The sequence below is a fragment of the Argiope bruennichi genome, chromosome 1 (genome assembly GCF_947563725.1).
Source record: "Argiope bruennichi chromosome 1, qqArgBrue1.1, whole genome shotgun sequence".
In the NCBI taxonomy this organism is placed as follows: Eukaryota; Metazoa; Arthropoda; class Arachnida; order Araneae; family Araneidae; genus Argiope; species Argiope bruennichi.
Window position 1 is genome coordinate 130,157,521 of NC_079151.1, and position 22,801 is coordinate 130,180,321.

The window sequence follows — 22,801 nt, forward strand, 5'->3', positions numbered from 1 at the left end:
GGTTCAAAACCATGAATTGGTTGACTACGCTTGGTTTCGCAGTCCTACTGCTCTCTCTGCAGTGCAATGGCGTACAAAGCAGGAAACACTCCAGCAATCTTTCTCGGAGTCCTTGGGCAGATTCGGCCAAAGCAAAAGCTTTCATGGATTGTCTAATTAAAAAGATAGAACAGTCTGATGTTTTACCTCAAAAAGAAAAAGAAGATATGGAAATGCTTGTGCAGTCCTTGATGTCAGCGTTATCTGGACATAAAGGTAATAATTCGGAAGCTACACTTAAAGCAATGAACATGGCATTTGCATCCGCACTTGCCGAATTAGTAGTTGCAGAAGATGCAGACGATCCGGATAGTATTGCTACGAAAACAGAAGCACTTTCAAAAGCTCTTCAGCAATGTTTCAAGAAGACCATGCACAAGGTCAACAGAAAATTCATTGCAGAAATAAAAGATTTAATCCAGATGTTTGTCAAAGAAGCTGCGGAAGACATGAATGACACAGATGAAGATAATGAATTTCAAGAAGATTATACCTCTAATATGGAATTCCAAACAAGTGATTTAGCAGCCAAAGACACATTTATAACAAATTACCAGACAGACCAAGGATATGCTACAGACCAATATCCAACAGAAGGGCAATTTGGACCGTCTGACACTTCGTCTGGCGCAGGGCTGACACCAGATCGATTAACGAATACTCTGAGTAGATCAAGAGTGCTCGTTAGCGTCTTCGGTGGATTGAGATCGCCTTATCAAGTCAGAGACGTTCTGAAAGAGGCAGTGAAAGGAATTCTGACTGATTTGCTGCGTGTGGACGTCAATTCTGCATCCCGCTTGGCAGATGTCTCGACATCTTTTGCCGTGAGGTTGCCCATCGGTTCTTCGCCTGGTGATTATGTAAGACCACTTGTGCAACAGTTGTATCCCAGACTTCAGTCCTTTTTCGCCAAGCCGGGTGCTTCCAATCTCTTCTTCAAACTTTTGCTCACGGGTCTCACAAATAAAGCCTCACAGTACGGTGTAGTGATTCCTAAAGATGCTGCGGACAATGACATTGTATCGCTCAGCGCGAACCTAGGCTCGATTCCTTCTGTCCCAACATCAGTTGGCGCTGACATATCTCTTGGAGACACAGCAGGGCAATATCCCGAAGGAGGACAATTCGGACCGGCGGACTCCCCGTCTGACTCAACGTCTGGCGCAGGACTGACACCAGATCGATTAACGGATGCGCTGAGCGGATCAAGAGTGATCGTAAGCGTCTTAGGTGGACTGAGATCCCCTTATCAAGTCAGAGACGTTCTGAAAGAGGCAGTGAAAGGAATTCTGACTGATTTGCTCCGTGTGGACGTCAATTCTGCATCCCGCCTGGCCGATATCTCGACCTCTTTTGCCGTGAGGTTGCCCATCGGTTCTTCGTCTGGCGAGTATGTAAGACCACTTGTGCAGCAGTTGTATCCCAGACTTCAGTCCTTCTTTGCCAAGCCGGGTTCTTCCAATCTCTTCTTCAAACTTTTGCTCACGGGTATCACAAACAAAGCCGCACAATACGGTGTAATGATTCCTAAAGATGCTGCGGACAATGACATTGTATCGCTCAGCGCGAACCTAGGCTCGATTCCTTCTGTCCCAACATCAGTTGGCGCTGACATATCTCTTGGAGACTCAGGAGGGCAATATCCCGATGGAGGACAATTCGGACCGGCCGGCTCCCCGTCTGACTCATCGTCTGGCGCAGGGCTGACACCAGATCGATTAACGGATGCTCTGAGCGGATCAAGAGTGCTCGTTAGCGTCTTCGGTGGATTGAGATCTCCTAATCAAGTCAGAGACGTTCTGAAAGAGGCAGTGAAAGGAATTCTGACTGATTTGCTCCGTGTGGACGTCAATTCTGCATCCCGCCTGGCCGATATCTCGACCTCTTTTGCCGTGAGGTTGCCCATCGGTTCTTCGTCTGGCGAGTATGTAAGACCACTTGTGCAGCAGTTGTATCCCAGACTTCAGTCCTTCTTCGCCAAGCCGGGTGCTTCCAATCTCTTCTTCAAACTTTTGCTCACGGGTATCACAAACAAAGCCGCACAATACGGTGTAATGATTCCTAAAGATGCTGCGGACAATGACATTGTATCGCTCAGCGCGAACCTAGGCTCGATTCCTTCTGTCCCAACATCAGTTGGCGCTGACATATCTCTTGGAGACTCAGGAGGGCAATATCCCGATGGAGGACAATTCGGACCGGCCGGCTCCCCGTCTGACTCATCGTCTGGCGCAGGGCTGACACCAGATCGATTAACGGATGCTCTGAGCGGATCAAGAGTGCTCGTTAGCGTCTTCGGTGGATTGAGATCTCCTAATCAAGTCAGAGACGTTCTGAAAGAGGCAGTGAAAGGAATTCTGACTGATTTGCTCCGTGTGGACGTCAATTCTGCATCCCGCCTGGCCGATATCTCGACCTCTTTTGCCGTGAGGTTGCCCATCGGTTCTTCGTCTGGCGAGTATGTAAGACCACTTGTGCAGCAGTTGTATCCCAGACTTCAGTCCTTCTTCGCCAAGCCGGGTGCTTCCAATCTCTTCTTCAAACTTTTGCTCACGGGTATCACAAACAAAGCCGCACAATACGGTGTAATGATTCCTAAAGATGCAGCGGACAATGACATTGTATCGCTCAGCGCGAACCTAGGCTCGATTCCTTCTGTCCCAACATCAGTTGGCGCTGACATATCTCTTGGAGACTCAGGAGGGCAATATCCCGATGGAGGACAATTCGGACCGGCCGGCTCCCCGTCTGACTCATCGTCTGGCGCAGGGCTGACACCAGATCGATTAACGGATGCTCTGAGCGGATCAAGAGTGCTCGTTAGCGTCTTCGGTGGATTGAGATCTCCTAATCAAGTCAGAGACGTTCTGAAAGAGGCAGTGAAAGGAATTCTGACTGATTTGCTCCGTGTGGACGTCAATTCTGCATCCCGCCTGGCCGATATCTCGACCTCTTTTGCCGTGAGGTTGCCCATCGGTTCTTCGTCTGGCGAGTATGTAAGACCACTTGTGCAGCAGTTGTATCCCAGACTTCAGTCCTTCTTCGCCAAGCCGGGTGCTTCCAATCTCTTCTTCAAACTTTTGCTCACGGGTATCACAAACAAAGCCGCACAATACGGTGTAATGATTCCTAAAGATGCAGCGGACAATGACATTGTATCGCTCAGCGCGAACCTAGGCTCGATTCCTTCTGTCCCAACATCAGTTGGCGCTGACATATCTCTTGGAGACTCAGGAGGGCAATATCCCGATGGAGGACAATTCGGACCGGCCGGCTCCCCGTCTGACTCATCGTCTGGCGCAGGGCTGACACCAGATCGATTAACGGATGCTCTGAGCGGATCAAGAGTGCTCGTTAGCGTCTTCGGTGGATTGAGATCTCCTAATCAAGTCAGAGACGTTCTGAAAGAGGCAGTGAAAGGAATTCTGACTGATTTGCTCCGTGTGGACGTCAATTCTGCATCCCGCCTGGCCGATATCTCGACCTCTTTTGCCGTGAGGTTGCCCATCGGTTCTTCGTCTGGCGAGTATGTAAGACCACTTGTGCAGCAGTTGTATCCCAGACTTCAGTCCTTCTTCGCCAAGCCGGGTGCTTCCAATCTCTTCTTCAAACTTTTGCTCACGGGTATCACAAACAAAGCCGCACAATACGGTGTAATGATTCCTAAAGATGCTGCGGACAATGACATTGTATCGCTCAGCGCGAACCTAGGCTCGATTCCTTCTGTCCCAACATCAGTTGGCGCTGACATATCTCTTGGAGACTCAGGAGGGCAATATCCCGATGGAGGACAATTCGGACCGGCCGGCTCCCCGTCTGACTCATCGTCTGGCGCAGGGCTGACACCAGATCGATTAACGGATGCTCTGAGCGGATCAAGAGTGCTCGTTAGCGTCTTCGGTGGATTGAGATCTCCTAATCAAGTCAGAGACGTTCTGAAAGAGGCAGTGAAAGGAATTCTGACTGATTTGCTCCGTGTGGACGTCAATTCTGCATCCCGCCTGGCCGATATCTCGACCTCTTTTGCCGTGAGGTTGCCCATCGGTTCTTCGTCTGGCGAGTATGTAAGACCACTTGTGCAGCAGTTGTATCCCAGACTTCAGTCCTTCTTCGCCAAGCCGGGTGCTTCCAATCTCTTCTTCAAACTTTTGCTCACGGGTATCACAAACAAAGCCGCACAATACGGTGTAATGATTCCTAAAGATGCTGCGGACAATGACATTGTATCGCTCAGCGCGAACCTAGGCTCGATTCCTTCTGTCCCAACATCAGTTGGCGCTGACATATCTCTTGGAGACTCAGGAGGGCAATATCCCGATGGAGGACAATTCGGACCGGCCGGCTCCCCGTCTGACTCATCGTCTGGCGCAGGGCTGACACCAGATCGATTAACGGATGCTCTGAGCGGATCAAGAGTGCTCGTTAGCGTCTTCGGTGGATTGAGATCTCCTAATCAAGTCAGAGACGTTCTGAAAGAGGCAGTGAAAGGAATTCTGACTGATTTGCTCCGTGTGGACGTCAATTCTGCATCCCGCCTGGCCGATATCTCGACCTCTTTTGCCGTGAGGTTGCCCATCGGTTCTTCGTCTGGCGAGTATGTAAGACCACTTGTGCAGCAGTTGTATCCCAGACTTCAGTCCTTCTTCGCCAAGCCGGGTGCTTCCAATCTCTTCTTCAAACTTTTGCTCACGGGTATCACAAACAAAGCCGCACAATACGGTGTAATGATTCCTAAAGATGCTGCGGACAATGACATTGTATCGCTCAGCGCGAACCTAGGCTCGATTCCTTCTGTCCCAACATCAGTTGGCACTGACATATCTCTTGGAGACTCAGGAGGGCAATATCCCGATGGAGGACAATTCGGACCGGCCGGCTCCCCGTCTGACTCATCGTCTGGCGCAGGGCTGACACCAGATCGATTAACGGATGCTCTGAGCGGATCAAGAGTGCTCGTTAGCGTCTTCGGTGGATTGAGATCTCCTAATCAAGTCAGAGACGTTCTGAAAGAGGCAGTGAAAGGAATTCTGACTGATTTGCTCCGTGTGGACGTCAATTCTGCATCCCGCCTGGCCGATATCTCGACCTCTTTTGCCGTGAGGTTGCCCATCGGTTCTTCGTCTGGCGAGTATGTAAGACCACTTGTGCAGCAGTTGTATCCCAGACTTCAGTCCTTCTTCGCCAAGCCGGGTGCTTCCAATCTCTTCTTCAAACTTTTGCTCACGGGTATCACAAACAAAGCCGCACAATACGGTGTAATGATTCCTAAAGATGCTGTGGACAATGACATTGTATCGCTCAGCGCGAACCTAGGCTCGATTCCTTCTGTCCCAACATCAGTTGGCGCTGACATATCTCTTGGAGACTCAGGAGGGCAATATCCCGATGGAGGGCAATTCGGACCGGCCGGCTCCCCGTCTGACTCATCGTCTGGCGCAGGGCTGACACCAGATCGATTAACGGATGCTCTGAGCGGATCAAGAGTGCTCGTTAGCGTCTTCGGTGGATTGAGATCTCCTAATCAAGTCAGAGACGTTCTGAAAGAGGCAGTGAAAGGAATTCTGACTGATTTGCTCCGTGTGGACGTCAATTCTGCATCCCGCCTGGCCGATATCTCGACCTCTTTTGCCGTGAGGTTGCCCATCGGTTCTTCGTCTGGCGAGTATGTAAGACCACTTGTGCAGCAGTTGTATCCCAGACTTCAGTCCTTCTTCGCCAAGCCGGGTGCTTCCAATCTCTTCTTCAATCTTTTGCTCACGGGTATCACAAACAAAGCCGCACAATACGGTGTAATGATTCCTAAAGATGCTGCGGACAATGACATTGTATCGCTCAGCGCGAACCTAGGCTCGATTCCTTCTGTCCCAACATCAGTTGGCGCTGACATATCTCTTGGAGACTCAGGAGGGCAATATCCCGATGGAGGGCAATTCGGACCGGCCGGCTCCCCGTCTGACTCATCGTCTGGCGCAGGGCTGACACCAGATCGATTAACGGATGCTCTGAGCGGATCAAGAGTGCTCGTTAGCGTCTTCGGTGGATTGAGATCTCCTAATCAAGTCAGAGACGTTCTGAAAGAGGCAGTGAAAGGAATTCTGACTGATTTGCTCCGTGTGGACGTCAATTCTGCATCCCGCCTGGCCGATATCTCGACCTCTTTTGCCGTGAGGTTGCCCATCGGTTCTTCGTCTGGCGAGTATGTAAGACCACTTGTGCAGCAGTTGTATCCCAGACTTCAGTCCTTCTTCGCCAAGCCGGGTGCTTCCAATCTCTTCTTCAAACTTTTGCTCACGGGTATCACAAACAAAGCCGCACAATACGGTGTAATGATTCCTAAAGATGCTGCGGACAATGACATTGTATCGCTCAGCGCGAACCTAGGCTCGATTCCTTCTGTCCCAACATCAGTTGGCGCTGACATATCTCTTGGAGACTCAGGAGGGCAATATCCCGATGGAGGACAATTCGGACCGGCCGGCTCCCCGTCTGACTCATCGTCTGGCGCAGGGCTGACACCAGATCGATTAACGGATGCTCTGAGCGGATCAAGAGTGCTCGTTAGCGTCTTCGGTGGATTGAGATCTCCTAATCAAGTCAGAGACGTTCTGAAAGAGGCAGTGAAAGGAATTCTGACTGATTTGCTCCGTGTGGACGTCAATTCTGCATCCCGCCTGGCCGATATCTCGACCTCTTTTGCCGTGAGGTTGCCCATCGGTTCTTCGTCTGGCGAGTATGTAAGACCACTTGTGCAGCAGTTGTATCCCAGACTTCAGTCCTTCTTCGCCAAGCCGGGTGCTTCCAATCTCTTCTTCAAACTTTTGCTCACGGGTATCACAAACAAAGCCGCACAATACGGTGTAATGATTCCTAAAGATGCTGCGGACAATGACATTGTATCGCTCAGCGCGAACCTAGGCTCGATTCCTTCTGTCCCAACATCAGTTGGCGCTGACATATCTCTTGGAGACTCAGGAGGGCAATATCCCGATGGAGGACAATTCGGACCGGCCGGCTCCCCGTCTGACTCATCGTCTGGCGCAGGGCTGACACCAGATCGATTAACGGATGCTCTGAGCGGATCAAGAGTGCTCGTTAGCGTCTTCGGTGGATTGAGATCTCCTAATCAAGTCAGAGACGTTCTGAAAGAGGCAGTGAAAGGAATTCTGACTGATTTGCTCCGTGTGGACGTCAATTCTGCATCCCGCCTGGCCGATATCTCGACCTCTTTTGCTGTGAGGTTGCCCATCGGTTCTTCGTCTGGCGAGTATGTAAGACCACTTGTGCAGCAGTTGTATCCCAGACTTCAGTCCTTCTTCGCCAAGCCGGGTGCTTCCAATCTCTTCTTCAAACTTTTGCTCACGGGTATCACAAACAAAGCCGCACAATACGGTGTAATGATTCCTAAAGATGCTGCGGACAATGACATTGTATCGCTCAGCGCGAACCTAGGCTCGATTCCTTCTGTCCCAACATCAGTTGGCGCTGACATATCTCTTGGAGACTCAGGAGGGCAATATCCCGATGGAGGACAATTCGGACCGGCCGGCTCCCCGTCTGACTCATCGTCTGGCGCAGGGCTGACACCAGATCGATTAACGGATGCTCTGAGCGGATCAAGAGTGCTCGTTAGCGTCTTCGGTGGATTGAGATCTCCTAATCAAGTCAGAGACGTTCTGAAAGAGGCAGTGAAAGGAATTCTGACTGATTTGCTCCGTGTGGACGTCAATTCTGCATCCCGCCTGGCCGATATCTCGACCTCTTTTGCCGTGAGGTTGCCCATCGGTTCTTCGTCTGGCGAGTATGTAAGACCACTTGTGCAGCAGTTGTATCCCAGACTTCAGTCCTTCTTCGCCAAGCCGGGTGCTTCCAATCTCTTCTTCAAACTTTTGCTCACGGGTATCACAAACAAAGCCGCACAATACGGTGTAATGATTCCTAAAGATGCTGCGGACAATGACATTGTATCGCTCAGCGCGAACCTAGGCTCGATTCCTTCTGTCCCAACATCAGTTGGCGCTGACATATCTCTTGGAGACTCAGGAGGGCAATATCCCGATGGAGGACAATTCGGACCGGCCGGCTCCCCGTCTGACTCATCGTCTGGCGCAGGGCTGACACCAGATCGATTAACGGATGCTCTGAGCGGATCAAGAGTGCTCGTTAGCGTCTTCGGTGGATTGAGATCTCCTAATCAAGTCAGAGACGTTCTGAAAGAGGCAGTGAAAGGAATTCTGACTGATTTGCTCCGTGTGGACGTCAATTCTGCATCCCGCCTGGCCGATATCTCGACCTCTTTTGCCGTGAGGTTGCCCATCGGTTCTTCGTCTGGCGAGTATGTAAGACCACTTGTGCAGCAGTTGTATCCCAGACTTCAGTCCTTCTTCGCCAAGCCGGGTGCTTCCAATCTCTTCTTCAAACTTTTGCTAACGGGTATCACAAACAAAGCCGCACAATACGGTGTAATGATTCCTAAAGATGCTGCGGACAATGACATTGTATCGCTCAGCGCGAACCTAGGCTCGATTCCTTCTGTCCCAACATCAGTTGGCACTGACATATCTCTTGGAGACTCAGGAGGGCAATATCCCGATGGAGGACAATTCGGACCGGCCGGCTCCCCGTCTGACTCATCGTCTGGCGCAGGGCTGACACCAGATCGATTAACGGATGCTCTGAGCGGATCAAGAGTGCTCGTTAGCGTCTTCGGTGGATTGAGATCTCCTAATCAAGTCAGAGACGTTCTGAAAGAGGCAGTGAAAGGAATTCTGACTGATTTGCTCCGTGTGGACGTCAATTCTGCATCCCGCCTGGCCGATATCTCGACCTCTTTTGCCGTGAGGTTGCCCATCGGTTCTTCGTCTGGCGAGTATGTAAGACCACTTGTGCAGCAGTTGTATCCCAGACTTCAGTCCTTCTTCGCCAAGCCGGGTGCTTCCAATCTCTTCTTCAAACTTTTGCTCACGGGTATCACAAACAAAGCCGCACAATACGGTGTAATGATTCCTAAAGATGCTGCGGACAATGACATTGTATCGCTCAGCGCGAACCTAGGCTCGATTCCTTCTGTCCCAACATCAGTTGGCGCTGACATATCTCTTGGAGACTCAGGAGGGCAATATCCCGATGGAGGACAATTCGGACCGGCCGGCTCCCCGTCTGTCTCATCGTCTGGCGCAGGGCTGACACCAGATCGATTAACGGATGCTCTGAGCGGATCAAGAGTGCTCGTTAGCGTCTTCGGTGGATTGAGATCTCCTAATCAAGTCAGAGACGTTCTGAAAGAGGCAGTGAAAGGAATTCTGACTGATTTGCTCCGTGTGGACGTCAATTCTGCATCCCGCCTGGCCGATATCTCGACCTCTTTTGCCGTGAGGTTGCCCATCGGTTCTTCGTCTGGCGAGTATGTAAGACCACTTGTGCAGCAGTTGTATCCCAGACTTCAGTCCTTCTTCGCCAAGCCGGGTGCTTCCAATCTCTTCTTCAAACTTTTGCTCACGGGTATCACAAACAAAGCCGCACAATACGGTGTAATGATTCCTAAAGATGCTGCGGACAATGACATTGTATCGCTCAGCGCGAACCTAGGCTCGATTCCTTCTGTCCCAACATCAGTTGGCGCTGACATATCTCTTGGAGACTCAGGAGGGCAATATCCCGATGGAGGGCAATTCGGACCGGCCGGCTCCCCGTCTGACTCATCGTCTGGCGCAGGGCTGACACCAGATCGATTAACGGATGCTCTGAGCGGATCAAGAGTGCTCGTTAGCGTCTTCGGTGGATTGAGATCTCCTAATCAAGTCAGAGACGTTCTGAAAGAGGCAGTGAAAGGAATTCTGACTGATTTGCTCCGTGTGGACGTCAATTCTGCATCCCGCCTGGCCGATATCTCGACCTCTTTTGCCGTGAGGTTGCCCATCGGTTCTTCGTCTGGCGAGTATGTAAGACCACTTGTGCAGCAGCTGTATCCCAGACTTCAGTCCTTCTTCGCCAAGCCGGGTGCTTCCAATCTCTTCTTCAAACTTTTGCTCACGGGTATCACAAACAAAGCCGCACAATACGGTGTAATGATTCCTAAAGATGCTGCGGACAATGACATTGTATCGCTCAGCGCGAACCTAGGCTCGATTCCTTCTGTCCCAACATCAGTTGGCGCTGACATATCTCTTGGAGACTCAGGAGGGCAATATCCCGATGGAGGACAATTCGGACCGGCCGGCTCCCCGTCTGACTCATCGTCTGGCGCAGGGCTGACACCAGATCGATTAACGGATGCTCTGAGCGGATCAAGAGTGCTCGTTAGCGTCTTCGGTGGATTGAGATCTCCTAATCAAGTCAGAGACGTTCTGAAAGAGGCAGTGAAAGGAATTCTGACTGATTTGCTCCGTGTGGACGTCAATTCTGCATCCCGCCTGGCCGATATCTCGACCTCTTTTGCCGTGAGGTTGCCCATCGGTTCTTCGTCTGGCGAGTATGTAAGACCACTTGTGCAGCAGTTGTATCCCAGACTTCAGTCCTTCTTCGCCAAGCCGGGTGCTTCCAATCTCTTCTTCAAACTTTTGCTCACGGGTATCACAAACAAAGCCGCACAATACGGTGTAATGATTCCTAAAGATGCTGCGGACAATGACATTGTATCGCTCAGCGCGAACCTAGGCTCGATTCCTTCTGTCCCAACATCAGTTGGCGCTGACATATCTCTTGGAGACACAGGAGGGCAATATCCCGATGGAGGACAATTCGGACCGGCCGGCTCCCCGTCTGACTCATCGTCTGGCGCAGGGCTGACACCAGATCGATTAACGGATGCTCTGAGCGGATCAAGAGTGCTCGTTAGCGTCTTCGGTGGATTGAGATCTCCTAATCAAGTCAGAGACGTTCTGAAAGAGGCAGTGAAAGGAATTCTGACTGATTTGCTCCGTGTGGACGTCAATTCTGCATCCCGCCTGGCCGATATCTCGACCTCTTTTGCCGTGAGGTTGCCCATCGGTTCTTCGTCTGGCGAGTATGTAAGACCACTTGTGCAGCAGTTGTATCCCAGACTTCAGTCCTTCTTCGCCAAGCCGGGTGCTTCCAATCTCTTCTTCAAACTTTTGCTCACGGGTATCACAAACAAAGCCGCACAATACGGTGTAATGATTCCTAAAGATGCTGCGGACAATGACATTGTATCGCTCAGCGCGAACCTAGGCTCGATTCCTTCTGTCCCAACATCAGTTGGCGCTGACATATCTCTTGGAGACTCAGGAGGGCAATATCCCGATGGAGGACAATTCGGACCGGCCGGTTCCCCGTCTGACTCATCGTCTGGCGCAGGGCTGACACCAGATCGATTAACGGATGCTCTGAGCGGATCAAGAGTGCTCGTTAGCGTCTTCGGTGGATTGAGATCTCCTAATCAAGTCAGAGACGTTCTGAAAGAGGCAGTGAAAGGAATTCTGACTGATTTGCTCCGTGTGGACGTCAATTCTGCATCCCGCCTGGCCGATATCTCGACCTCTTTTGCCGTGAGGTTGCCCATCGGTTCTTCCTCTGGCGAGTATGTAAGACCACTTGTGCAGCAGTTGTATCCCAGACTTCAGTCCTTCTTCGCCAAGCCGGGTGCTTCCAATCTCTTCTTCAAACTTTTGCTCACGGGTATCACAAACAAAGCCGCACAATACGGTGTAATGATTCCTAAAGATGCTGCGGACAATGACATTGTATCGCTCAGCGCGAACCTAGGCTCGATTCCTTCTGTCCCAACATCAGTTGGCGCTGACATATCTCTTGGAGACTCAGGAGGGCAATATCCCGATGGAGGACAATTCGGACCGGCCGGCTCCCCGTCTGACTCATCGTCTGGCGCAGGGCTGACACCAGATCGATTAACGGATGCTCTGAGCGGATCAAGAGTGCTCGTTAGCGTCTTCGGTGGATTGAGATCTCCTAATCAAGTCAGAGACGTTCTGAAAGAGGCAGTGAAAGGAATTCTGACTGATTTGCTCCGTGTGGACGTCAATTCTGCATCCCGCCTGGCCGATATCTCGACCTCTTTTGCCGTGAGGTTGCCCATCGGTTCTTCGTCTGGCGAGTATGTAAGACCACTTGTGCAGCAGTTGTATCCCAGACTTCAGTCCTTCTTCGCCAAGCCGGGTGCTTCCAATCTCTTCTTCAAACTTTTGCTCACGGGTATCACAAACAAAGCCGCACAATACGGTGTAATGATTCCTAAAGATGCTGCGGACAATGACATTGTATCGCTCAGCGCGAACCTAGGCTCGATTCCTTCTGTCCCAACATCAGTTGGCGCTGACATATCTCTTGGAGACACAGGAGGGCAATATCCCGATGGAGGACAATTCGGACCGGCCGGCTCCCCGTCTGACTCATCGTCTGGCGCAGGGCTGACACCAGATCGATTAACGGATGCTCTGAGCGGATCAAGAGTGCTCGTTAGCGTCTTCGGTGGATTGAGATCTCCTAATCAAGTCAGAGACGTTCTGAAAGAGGCAGTGAAAGGAATTCTGACTGATTTGCTCCGTGTGGACGTCAATTCTGCATCCCGCCTGGCCGATATCTCGACCTCTTTTGCCGTGAGGTTGCCCATCGGTTCTTCGTCTGGCGAGTATGTAAGACCACTTGTGCAGCAGTTGTATCCCAGACTTCAGTCCTTCTTCGCCAAGCCGGGTGCTTCCAATCTCTTCTTCAAACTTTTGCTCACGGGTATCACAAACAAAGCCGCACAATACGGTGTAATGATTCCTAAAGATGCTGCGGACAATGACATTGTATCGCTCAGCGCGAACCTAGGCTCGATTCCTTCTGTCCCAACATCAGTTGGCGCTGACATATCTCTTGGAGACTCAGGAGGGCAATATCCCGATGGAGGACAATTCGGACCGGCCGGCTCCCCGTCTGACTCATCGTCTGGCGCAGGGCTGACACCAGATCGATTAACGGATGCTCTGAGCGGATCAAGAGTGCTCGTTAGCGTCTTCGGTGGATTGAGATCTCCTAATCAAGTCAGAGACGTTCTGAAAGAGGCAGTGAAAGGAATTCTGACTGATTTGCTCCGTGTGGACGTCAATTCTGCATCCCGCCTGGCCGATATCTCGACCTCTTTTGCCGTGAGGTTGCCCATCGGTTCTTCCTCTGGCGAGTATGTAAGACCACTTGTGCAGCAGTTGTATCCCAGACTTCAGTCCTTCTTCGCCAAGCCGGGTGCTTCCAATCTCTTCTTCAAACTTTTGCTCACGGGTATCACAAACAAAGCCGCACAATACGGTGTAATGATTCCTAAAGATGCTGCGGACAATGACATTGTATCGCTCAGCGCGAACCTAGGCTCGATTCCTTCTGTCCCAACATCAGTTGGCGCTGACATATCTCTTGGAGACTCAGGAGGGCAATATCCCGATGGAGGACAATTCGGACCGGCCGGCTCCCCGTCTGACTCATCGTCTGGCGCAGGGCTGACACCAGATCGATTAACGGATGCTCTGAGCGGATCAAGAGTGCTCGTTAGCGTCTTCGGTGGATTGAGATCTCCTAATCAAGTCAGAGACGTTCTGAAAGAGGCAGTGAAAGGAATTCTGACTGATTTGCTCCGTGTGGACGTCAATTCTGCATCCCGCCTGGCCGATATCTCGACCTCTTTTGCCGTGAGGTTGCCCATCGGTTCTTCCTCTGGCGAGTATGTAAGACCACTTGTGCAGCAGTTGTATCCCAGACTTCAGTCCTTCTTCGCCAAGCCGGGTGCTTCCAATCTCTTCTTCAAACTTTTGCTCACGGGTATCACAAACAAAGCCGCACAATACGGTGTAATGATTCCTAAAGATGCTGCGGACAATGACATTGTATCGATCAGCGCGAACCTAGGCTCGATTCCTTCTGTCCCAACATCAGTTGGCGCTGACATATCTCTTGGAGACTCAGGAGGGCAATATCCCGATGGAGGACAATTCGGACCGGCCGGCTCCCCGTCTGACTCATCGTCTGGCGCAGGGCTGACACCAGATCGATTAACGGATGCTCTGAGCGGATCAAGAGTGCTCGTTAGCGTCTTCGGTGGATTGAGATCTCCTAATCAAGTCAGAGACGTTCTGAAAGAGGCAGTGAAAGGAATTCTGACTGATTTGCTCCGTGTGGACGTCAATTCTGCATCCCGCCTGGCCGATATCTCGACCTCTTTTGCCGTGAGGTTGCCCATCGGTTCTTCCTCTGGCGAGTATGTAAGACCACTTGTGCAGCAGTTGTATCCCAGACTTCAGTCCTTCTTCGCCAAGCCGGGTGCTTCCAATCTCTTCTTCAAACTTTTGCTCACGGGTATCACAAACAAAGCCGCACAATACGGTGTAATGATTCCTAAAGATGCTGCGGACAATGACATTGTATCGCTCAGCGCGAACCTAGGCTCGATTCCTTCTGTCCCAACATCAGTTGGCGCTGACATATCTCTTGGAGACTCAGGAGGGCAATATCCCGATGGAGGACAATTCGGACCGGCCGGCTCCCCGTCTGACTCATCGTCTGGCGCAGGGCTGACACCAGATCGATTAACGGATGCTCTGAGCGGATCAAGAGTGCTCGTTAGCGTCTTCGGTGGATTGAGATCTCCTAATCAAGTCAGAGACGTTCTGAAAGAGGCAGTGAAAGGAATTCTGACTGATTTGCTCCGTGTGGACGTCAATTCTGCATCCCGCCTGGCCGATATCTCGACCTCTTTTGCCGTGAGGTTGCCCATCGGTTCTTCCTCTGGCGAGTATGTAAGACCACTTGTGCAGCAGTTGTATCCCAGACTTCAGTCCTTCTTCGCCAAGCCGGGTGCTTCCAATCTCTTCTTCAAACTTTTGCTCACGGGTATCACAAACAAAGCCGCACAATACGGTGTAATGATTCCTAAAGATGCTGCGGACAATGACATTGTATCGATCAGCGCGAACCTAGGCTCGATTCCTTCTGTCCCAACATCAGTTGGCGCTGACATATCTCTTGGAGACTCAGGAGGGCAATATCCCGATGGAGGACAATTCGGACCGGCCGGCTCCCCGTCTGACTCATCGTCTGGCGCAGGGCTGACACCAGATCGATTAACGGATGCTCTGAGCGGATCAAGAGTGCTCGTTAGCGTCTTCGGTGGATTGAGATCTCCTAATCAAGTCAGAGACGTTCTGAAAGAGGCAGTGAAAGGAATTCTGACTGATTTGCTCCGTGTGGACGTCAATTCTGCATCCCGCCTGGCCGATATCTCGACCTCTTTTGCCGTGAGGTTGCCCATCGGTTCTTCCTCTGGCGAGTATGTAAGACCACTTGTGCAGCAGTTGTATCCCAGACTTCAGTCCTTCTTCGCCAAGCCGGGTGCTTCCAATCTCTTCTTCAAACTTTTGCTCACGGGTATCACAAACAAAGCCGCACAATACGGTGTAATGATTCCTAAAGATGCTGCGGACAATGACATTGTATCGATCAGCGCGAACCTAGGCTCGATTCCTTCTGTCCCAACATCAGTTGGCGCTGACATATCTCTTGGAGACTCAGGAGGGCAATATCCCGATGGAGGACAATTCGGACCGGCCGGCTCCCCGTCTGACTCATCGTCTGGCGCAGGGCTGACACCAGATCGATTAACGGATGCTCTGAGCGGATCAAGAGTGCTCGTTAGCGTCTTCGGTGGATTGAGATCTCCTAATCAAGTCAGAGACGTTCTGAAAGAGGCAGTGAAAGGAATTCTGACTGATTTGCTCCGTGTGGACGTCAATTCTGCATCCCGCCTGGCCGATATCTCGACCTCTTTTGCCGTGAGGTTGCCCATCGGTTCTTCGTCTGGCGAGTATGTAAGACCACTTGTGCAGCAGTTGTATCCCAGACTTCAGTCCTTCTTCGCCAAGCCGGGTGCTTCCAATCTCTTCTTCAAACTTTTGCTCACGGGTATCACAAACAAAGCCGCACAATACGGTGTAATGATTCCTAAAGATGCTGCGGACAATGACATTGTATCGCTCAGCGCGAACCTAGGCTCGATTCCTTCTGTCCCAACATCAGTTGGCGCTGACATATCTCTTGGAGACTCAGGAGGGCAATATCCCGATGGAGGACAATTCGGACCGGCCGGCTCCCCGTCTGACTCATCGTCTGGCGCAGGGCTGACACCAGATCGATTAACGGATGCTCTGAGCGGATCAAGAGTGCTCGTTAGCGTCTTCGGTGGATTGAGATCTCCTAATCAAGTCAGAGACGTTCTGAAAGAGGCAGTGAAAGGAATTCTGACTGATTTGCTCCGTGTGGACGTCAATTCTGCATCCCGCCTGGCCGATATCTCGACCTCTTTTGCCGTGAGGTTGCCCATCGGTTCTTCGTCTGGCGAGTATGTAAGACCACTTGTGCAGCAGTTGTATCCCAGACTTCAGTCCTTCTTCGCCAAGCCGGGTGCTTCCAATCTCTTCTTCAAACTTTTGCTCACGGGTATCACAAACAAAGCCGCACAATACGGTGTAATGATTCCTAAAGATGCTGCGGACAATGACATTGTATCGCTCAGCGCGAACCTAGGCTCGATTCCTTCTGTCCCAACATCAGTTGGCGCTGACATATCTCTTGGAGACTCAGGAGGGCAATATCCCGATGGAGGACAATTCGGACCGGCCGGCTCCCCGTCTGACTCATCGTCTGGCGCAGGGCTGACACCAGATCGATTAACGGATGCTCTGAGCGGATCAAGAGTGCTCGTTAGCGTCTTCGGTGGATTGAGATCTCCTAATCAAGTCAGAGACGTTCTGAAAGAGGCAGTGAAAGGAATTCTGACTGATTTGCTCCGTGTGGACGTCAATTCTGCATCCCGCCTGGCCGATATCTCGACCTCTTTTGCCGTGAGGTTGCCCATCGGTTCTTCGTCTGGCGAGTATGTAAGACCACTTGTGCAGCAGTTGTATCCCAGACTTCAGTCCTTCTTCGCCAAGCCGGGTGCTTCCAATCTCTTCTTCAAACTTTTGCTCACGGGTATCACAAACAAAGCCGCACAATACGGTGTAATGATTCCTAAAGATGCTGCGGACAATGACATTGTATCGCTCAGCGCGAACCTAGGCTCGATTCCTTCTGTCCCAACATCAGTTGGCGCTGACATATCTCTTGGAGACTCAGGAGGGCAATATCCCGATGGAGGACAATTCGGACCGGCCGGCTCCCCGTCTGACTCATCGTCTGGCGCAGGGCTGACACCAGATCGATTAACGGATGCTCTGAGCGGATCAAGAGTGCTCGTTAGCGTCTTCGGTGGATTGAGATCTCCTAATCAAGTCAGAGACGTTCTGAAAGAGGCAGTGAAAGGAATTCTGACTGATTTGCTCCGTGTGGACGTCAATTCTGCATCCCGCCTGGCCGATATCTCGACCTCTTTTGCCGTGAGGTTGCCCATCGGTTCTTCGTCTGGCGAGTATGTAAGACCACTTGTGCAGCAGTTGTATCCCAGACTTCAGTCCTTCTTCGCCAAGCCGGGTGCTTCCAATCTCTTCTTCAAACTTTTGCTCACGGGTATCACAAACAAAGCCGCACAATACGGTGTAATGATTCCTAAAGATGCTGCGGACAATGACATTGTATCGCTCAGCGCGAACCTAGGCTCGATTCCTTCTGTCCCAACATCAGTTGGCGCTGACATATCTCTTGGAGACTCAGGAGGGCAATATCCCGATGGAGGACAATTCGGACCGGCCGGCTCCCCGTCTGACTCATCGTCTGGCGCAGGGCTGACACCAGATCGATTAACGGATGCTCTGAGCGGATCAAGAGTGCTCGTTAGCGTCTTCGGTGGATTGAGATCTCCTAATCAAGTCAGAGACGTTCTGAAAGAGGCAGTGAAAGGAATTCTGACTGATTTGCTCCGTGTGGACGTCAATTCTGCATCCCGCCTGGCCGATATCTCGACCTCTTTTGCCGTGAGGTTGCCCATCGGTTCTTCGTCTGGCGAGTATGTAAGACCACTTGTGCAGCAGTTGTATCCCAGACTTCAGTCCTTCTTCGCCAAGCCGGGTGCTTCCAATCTCTTCTTCAAACTTTTGCTCACGGGTATCACAAACAAAGCCGCACAATACGGTGTAATGATTCCTAAAGATGCTGCGGACAATGACATTGTATCGCTCAGCGCGAACCTAGGCTCGATTCCTTCTGTCCCAACATCAGTTGGCGCTGACATATCTCTTGGAGACTCAGGAGGGCAATATCCCGATGGAGGACAATTCGGACCGGCCGGCTCCCCGTCTGACTCATCGTCTGGCGCAGGGCTGACACCAGATCGATTAACGGATGCTCTGAGCGGATCAAGAGTGCTCGTTAGCGTCTTCGGTGGATTGAGATCTCCTAATCAAGTCAGAGACGTTCTGAAAGAGGCAGTGAAAGGAATTCTGACTGATTTGCTCCGTGTGGACGTCAATTCTGCATCCCGCCTGGCCGATATCTCGACCTCTTTTGCCGTGAGGTTGCCCATCGGTTCTTCGTCTGGCGAGTATGTAAGACCACTTGTGCAGCAGTTGTATCCCAGACTTCAGTCCTTCTTCGCCAAGCCGGGTGCTTCCAATCTCTTCTTCAAACTTTTGCTCACGGGTATCACAAACAAAGCCGCACAATACGGTGTAATGATTCCTAAAGATGCTGCGGACAATGACATTGTATCGCTCAGCGCGAACCTAGGCTCGATTCCTTCTGTCCCAACATCAGTTGGCGCTGACATATCTCTTGGAGACTCAGGAGGGCAATATCCCGATGGAGGACAATTCGGACCGGCCGGCTCCCCGTCTGACTCATCGTCTGGCGCAGGGCTGACACCAGATCGATTAACGGATGCTCTGAGCGGATCAAGAGTGCTCGTTAGCGTCTTCGGTGGATTGAGATCTCCTAATCAAGTCAGAGACGTTCTGAAAGAGGCAGTGAAAGGAATTCTGACTGATTTGCTCCGTGTGGACGTCAATTCTGCATCCCGCCTGGCCGATATCTCGACCTCTTTTGCCGTGAGGTTGCCCATCGGTTCTTCGTCTGGCGAGTATGTAAGACCACTTGTGCAGCAGTTGTATCCCAGACTTCAGTCCTTCTTCGCCAAGCCGGGTGCTTCCAATCTCTTCTTCAAACTTTTGCTCACGGGTATCACAAACAAAGCCGCACAATACGGTGTAATGATTCCTAAAGATGCTGCGGACAATGACATTGTATCGCTCAGCGCGAACCTAGGCTCGATTCCTTCTGTCCCAACATCAGTTGGCGCTGACATATCTCTTGGAGACTCAGGAGGGCAATATCCCGATGGAGGACAATTCGGACCGGCCGGCTCCCCGTCTGACTCATCGTCTGGCGCAGGGCTGACACCAGATCGATTAACGGATGCTCTGAGCGGATCAAGAGTGCTCGTTAGCGTCTTCGGTGGATTGAGATCTCCTAATCAAGTCAGAGACGTTCTGAAAGAGGCAGTGAAAGGAATTCTGACTGATTTGCTCCGTGTGGACGTCAATTCTGCATCCCGCCTGGCCGATATCTCGACCTCTTTTGCCGTGAGGTTGCCCATCGGTTCTTCCTCTGGCGAGTATGTAAGACCACTTGTGCAGCAGTTGTATCCCAGACTTCAGTCCTTCTTCGCCAAGCCGGGTGCTTCCAATCTCTTCTTCAAACTTTTGCTCACGGGTATCACAAACAAAGCCGCACAATACGGTGTAATGATTCCTAAAGATGCTGCGGACAATGACATTGTATCGCTCAGCGCGAACCTAGGCTCGATTCCTTCTGTCCCAACATCAGTTGGCGCTGACATATCTCTTGGAGACTCAGGAGGGCAATATCCCGATGGAGGACAATTCGGACCGGCCGGCTCCCCGTCTGACTCATCGTCTGGCGCAGGGCTGACACCAGATCGATTAACGGATGCTCTGAGCGGATCAAGAGTGCTCGTTAGCATCTTCGGTGGATTGAGATCTCCTAATCAAGTCAGAGACGTTCTGAAAGAGGCAGTGAAAGGAATTCTGACTGATTTGCTCCGTGTGGACGTCAATTCTGCATCCCGCCTGGCCGATATCTCGACCTCTTTTGCCGTGAGGTTGCCCATCGGTTCTTCGTCTGGCGAGTATGTAAGACCACTTGTGCAGCAGTTGTATCCCAGACTTCAGTCCTTCTTCGCCAAGCCGGGTGCTTCCAATCTCTTCTTCAAACTTTTGCTCACGGGTATCACAAACAAAGCCGCACAATACGGTGTAATGATTCCTAAAGATGCTGCGGACAATGACATTGTATCGCTCAGCGCGAACCTAGGCTCGATTCCTTCTGTCCCAACATCAGTTGGCGCTGACATATCTCTTGGAGACACAGGAGGGCAATATCCCGATGGAGGACAATTCGGACCGGCCGGCTCCCCGTCTGACTCATCGTCTGGCGCAGGGCTGACACCAGATCGATTAACGGATGCTCTGAGCGGATCAAGAGTGCTCGTTAGCGTCTTCGGTGGATTGAGATCTCCTAATCAAGTCAGAGACGTTCTGAAAGAGGCAGTGAAAGGAATTCTGACTGATTTGCTCCGTGTGGACGTCAATTCTGCATCCCGCCTGGCCGATATCTCGACCTCTTTTGCCGTGAGGTTGCCCATCGGTTCTTCGTCTGGCGAGTATGTAAGACCACTTGTGCAGCAGTTGTATCCCAGACTTCAGTCCTTCTTCGCCAAGCCGGGTGCTTCCAATCTCTTCTTCAAACTTTTGCTCACGGGTATCACAAACAAAGCCGCACAATACGGTGTAATGATTCCTAAAGATGCTGCGGACAATGACATTGTATCGCTCAGCGCGAACCTAGGCTCGATTCCTTCTGTCCCAACATCAGTTGGCGCTGACATATCTCTTGGAGACTCAGGAGGGCAATATCCCGATGGAGGACAATTCGGACCGGCCGGCTCCCCGTCTGACTCATCGTCTGGCGCAGGGCTGACACCAGATCGATTAACGGATGCTCTGAGCGGATCAAGAGTGCTCGTTAGCGTCTTCGGTGGATTGAGATCTCCTAATCAAGTCAGAGACGTTCTGAAAGAGGCAGTGAAAGGAATTCTGACTGATTTGCTCCGTGTGGACGTCAATTCTGCATCCCGCCTGGCCGATATCTCGACCTCTTTTGCCGTGAGGTTGCCCATCGGTTCTTCGTCTGGCGAGTATGTAAGACCACTTGTGCAGCAGTTGTATCCCAGACTTCAGTCCTTCTTCGCCAAGCCGGGTGCTTCCAATCTCTTCTTCAAACTTTTGCTCACGGGTATCACAAACAAAGCCGCACAATACGGTGTAATGATTCCTAAAGATGCTGCGGACAATGACATTGTATCGCTCAGCGCGAACCTAGGCTCGATTCCTTCTGTCCCAACATCAGTTGGCGCTGACATATCTCTTGGAGACTCAGGAGGGCAATATCCCGATGGAGGACAATTCGGACCGGCCGGCTCCCCGTCTGACTCATCGTCTGGCGCAGGGCTGACACCAGATCGATTAACGGATGCTCTGAGCGGATCAAGAGTGCTCGTTAGCGTCTTCGGTGGATTGAGATCTCCTAATCAAGTCAGAGACGTTCTGAAAGAGGCAGTGAAAGGAATTCTGACTGATTTGCTCCGTGTGGACGTCAATTCTGCATCCCGCCTGGCCGATATCTCGACCTCTTTTGCCGTGAGGTTGCCCATCGGTTCTTCGTCTGGCGAGTATGTAAGACCACTTGTGCAGCAGTTGTATCCCAGACTTCAGTCCTTCTTCGCCAAGCCGGGTGCTTCCAATCTCTTCTTCAAACTTTTGCTCACGGGTATCACAAACAAAGCCGCACAATACGGTGTAATGATTCCTAAAGATGCTGCGGACAATGACATTGTATCGATCAGCGCGAACCTAGGCTCGATTCCTTCTGTCCCAACATCAGTTGGCGCTGACATATCTCTTGGAGACACAGGAGGGCAATATATGGATGGAGGTCAATACCGTGATGGAGGACAATTCGGAGCATCTGGCGGACAGTACCCCGATGGAGGAGAAGTCGGAACTTCTGGAGCTGCCGATTTGAACATAGCCTTTAATGATATTCTGAATTCCAATAATGGTTTGAAATCTCCTCAAGCTGGTTTAAGGGTCAAAAATTTAACATCTGCTTTGAAACAGGCGATCCGTGCGAATGGCATTGATGCTAATTTAATATCCGCTACACTGAGGGAATCCTTCTTGAAGGTGAAAAATTCTGGCATGTCCTCAGATAAAGCTACTATTGAAAGTTTGATGGAATTAATTGCTGCCTTTGTAAATGTTCTTGGAAGTTCTAGCCCAGATCCAACAAAATCAACAGCATTGGGATCTTCTATTCAAGTTACTACTAACTTGGCCGCCGCTTTGTCTTAAAATTTAATTGTATCTTCATGCAAGACACTTTTTATATTTGAAATATAAAAGTGAATATATAATACAATTTATTGCAATAAAAGCATTTTCAAATGAAATGGGTTCGTTTTTCTTTTGTTCTCATTCTCTCTTAGTAACACGTTTGCTTCTAATGTGTTACTAATTTCTGTAATGTTTTTAAATATTCTAAATTTTTCTAATTTTGAATGTGTCTTCTTTTTATGATAAATCATACATCGACTTTATAAAGGAAGGAATTAAAATTTGTGAAATTCAACATTTATGATATGTCAAAGAAAAATAGTAGAATACCGAAAAAGGGGAAGAAAAAAAACATTGTGTGCATAATATTAAGCTTTCTAAACGAATGAATATTTGAACGCTGATGGACGTTTTGA

At 50.8% G+C, this 22,801-nt stretch overlaps 1 protein-coding gene across 1 annotated transcript in view; it reads left to right on the forward strand.

Annotated features, from left to right (window-relative positions):
* The window catches only part of LOC129975104 (uncharacterized), a 30,304-nt gene continuing 7,503 nt past the window's right edge, over positions 1-22,801 (forward strand). The window contains exon 1 of the mRNA XM_056088038.1: positions 1-22,370. Coding sequence (XP_055944013.1) covers positions 12-22,370 — 22,359 coding nt within the window. The 5' untranslated portion in view covers positions 1-11. The remainder of the gene's footprint in view (positions 22,371-22,801) is intronic.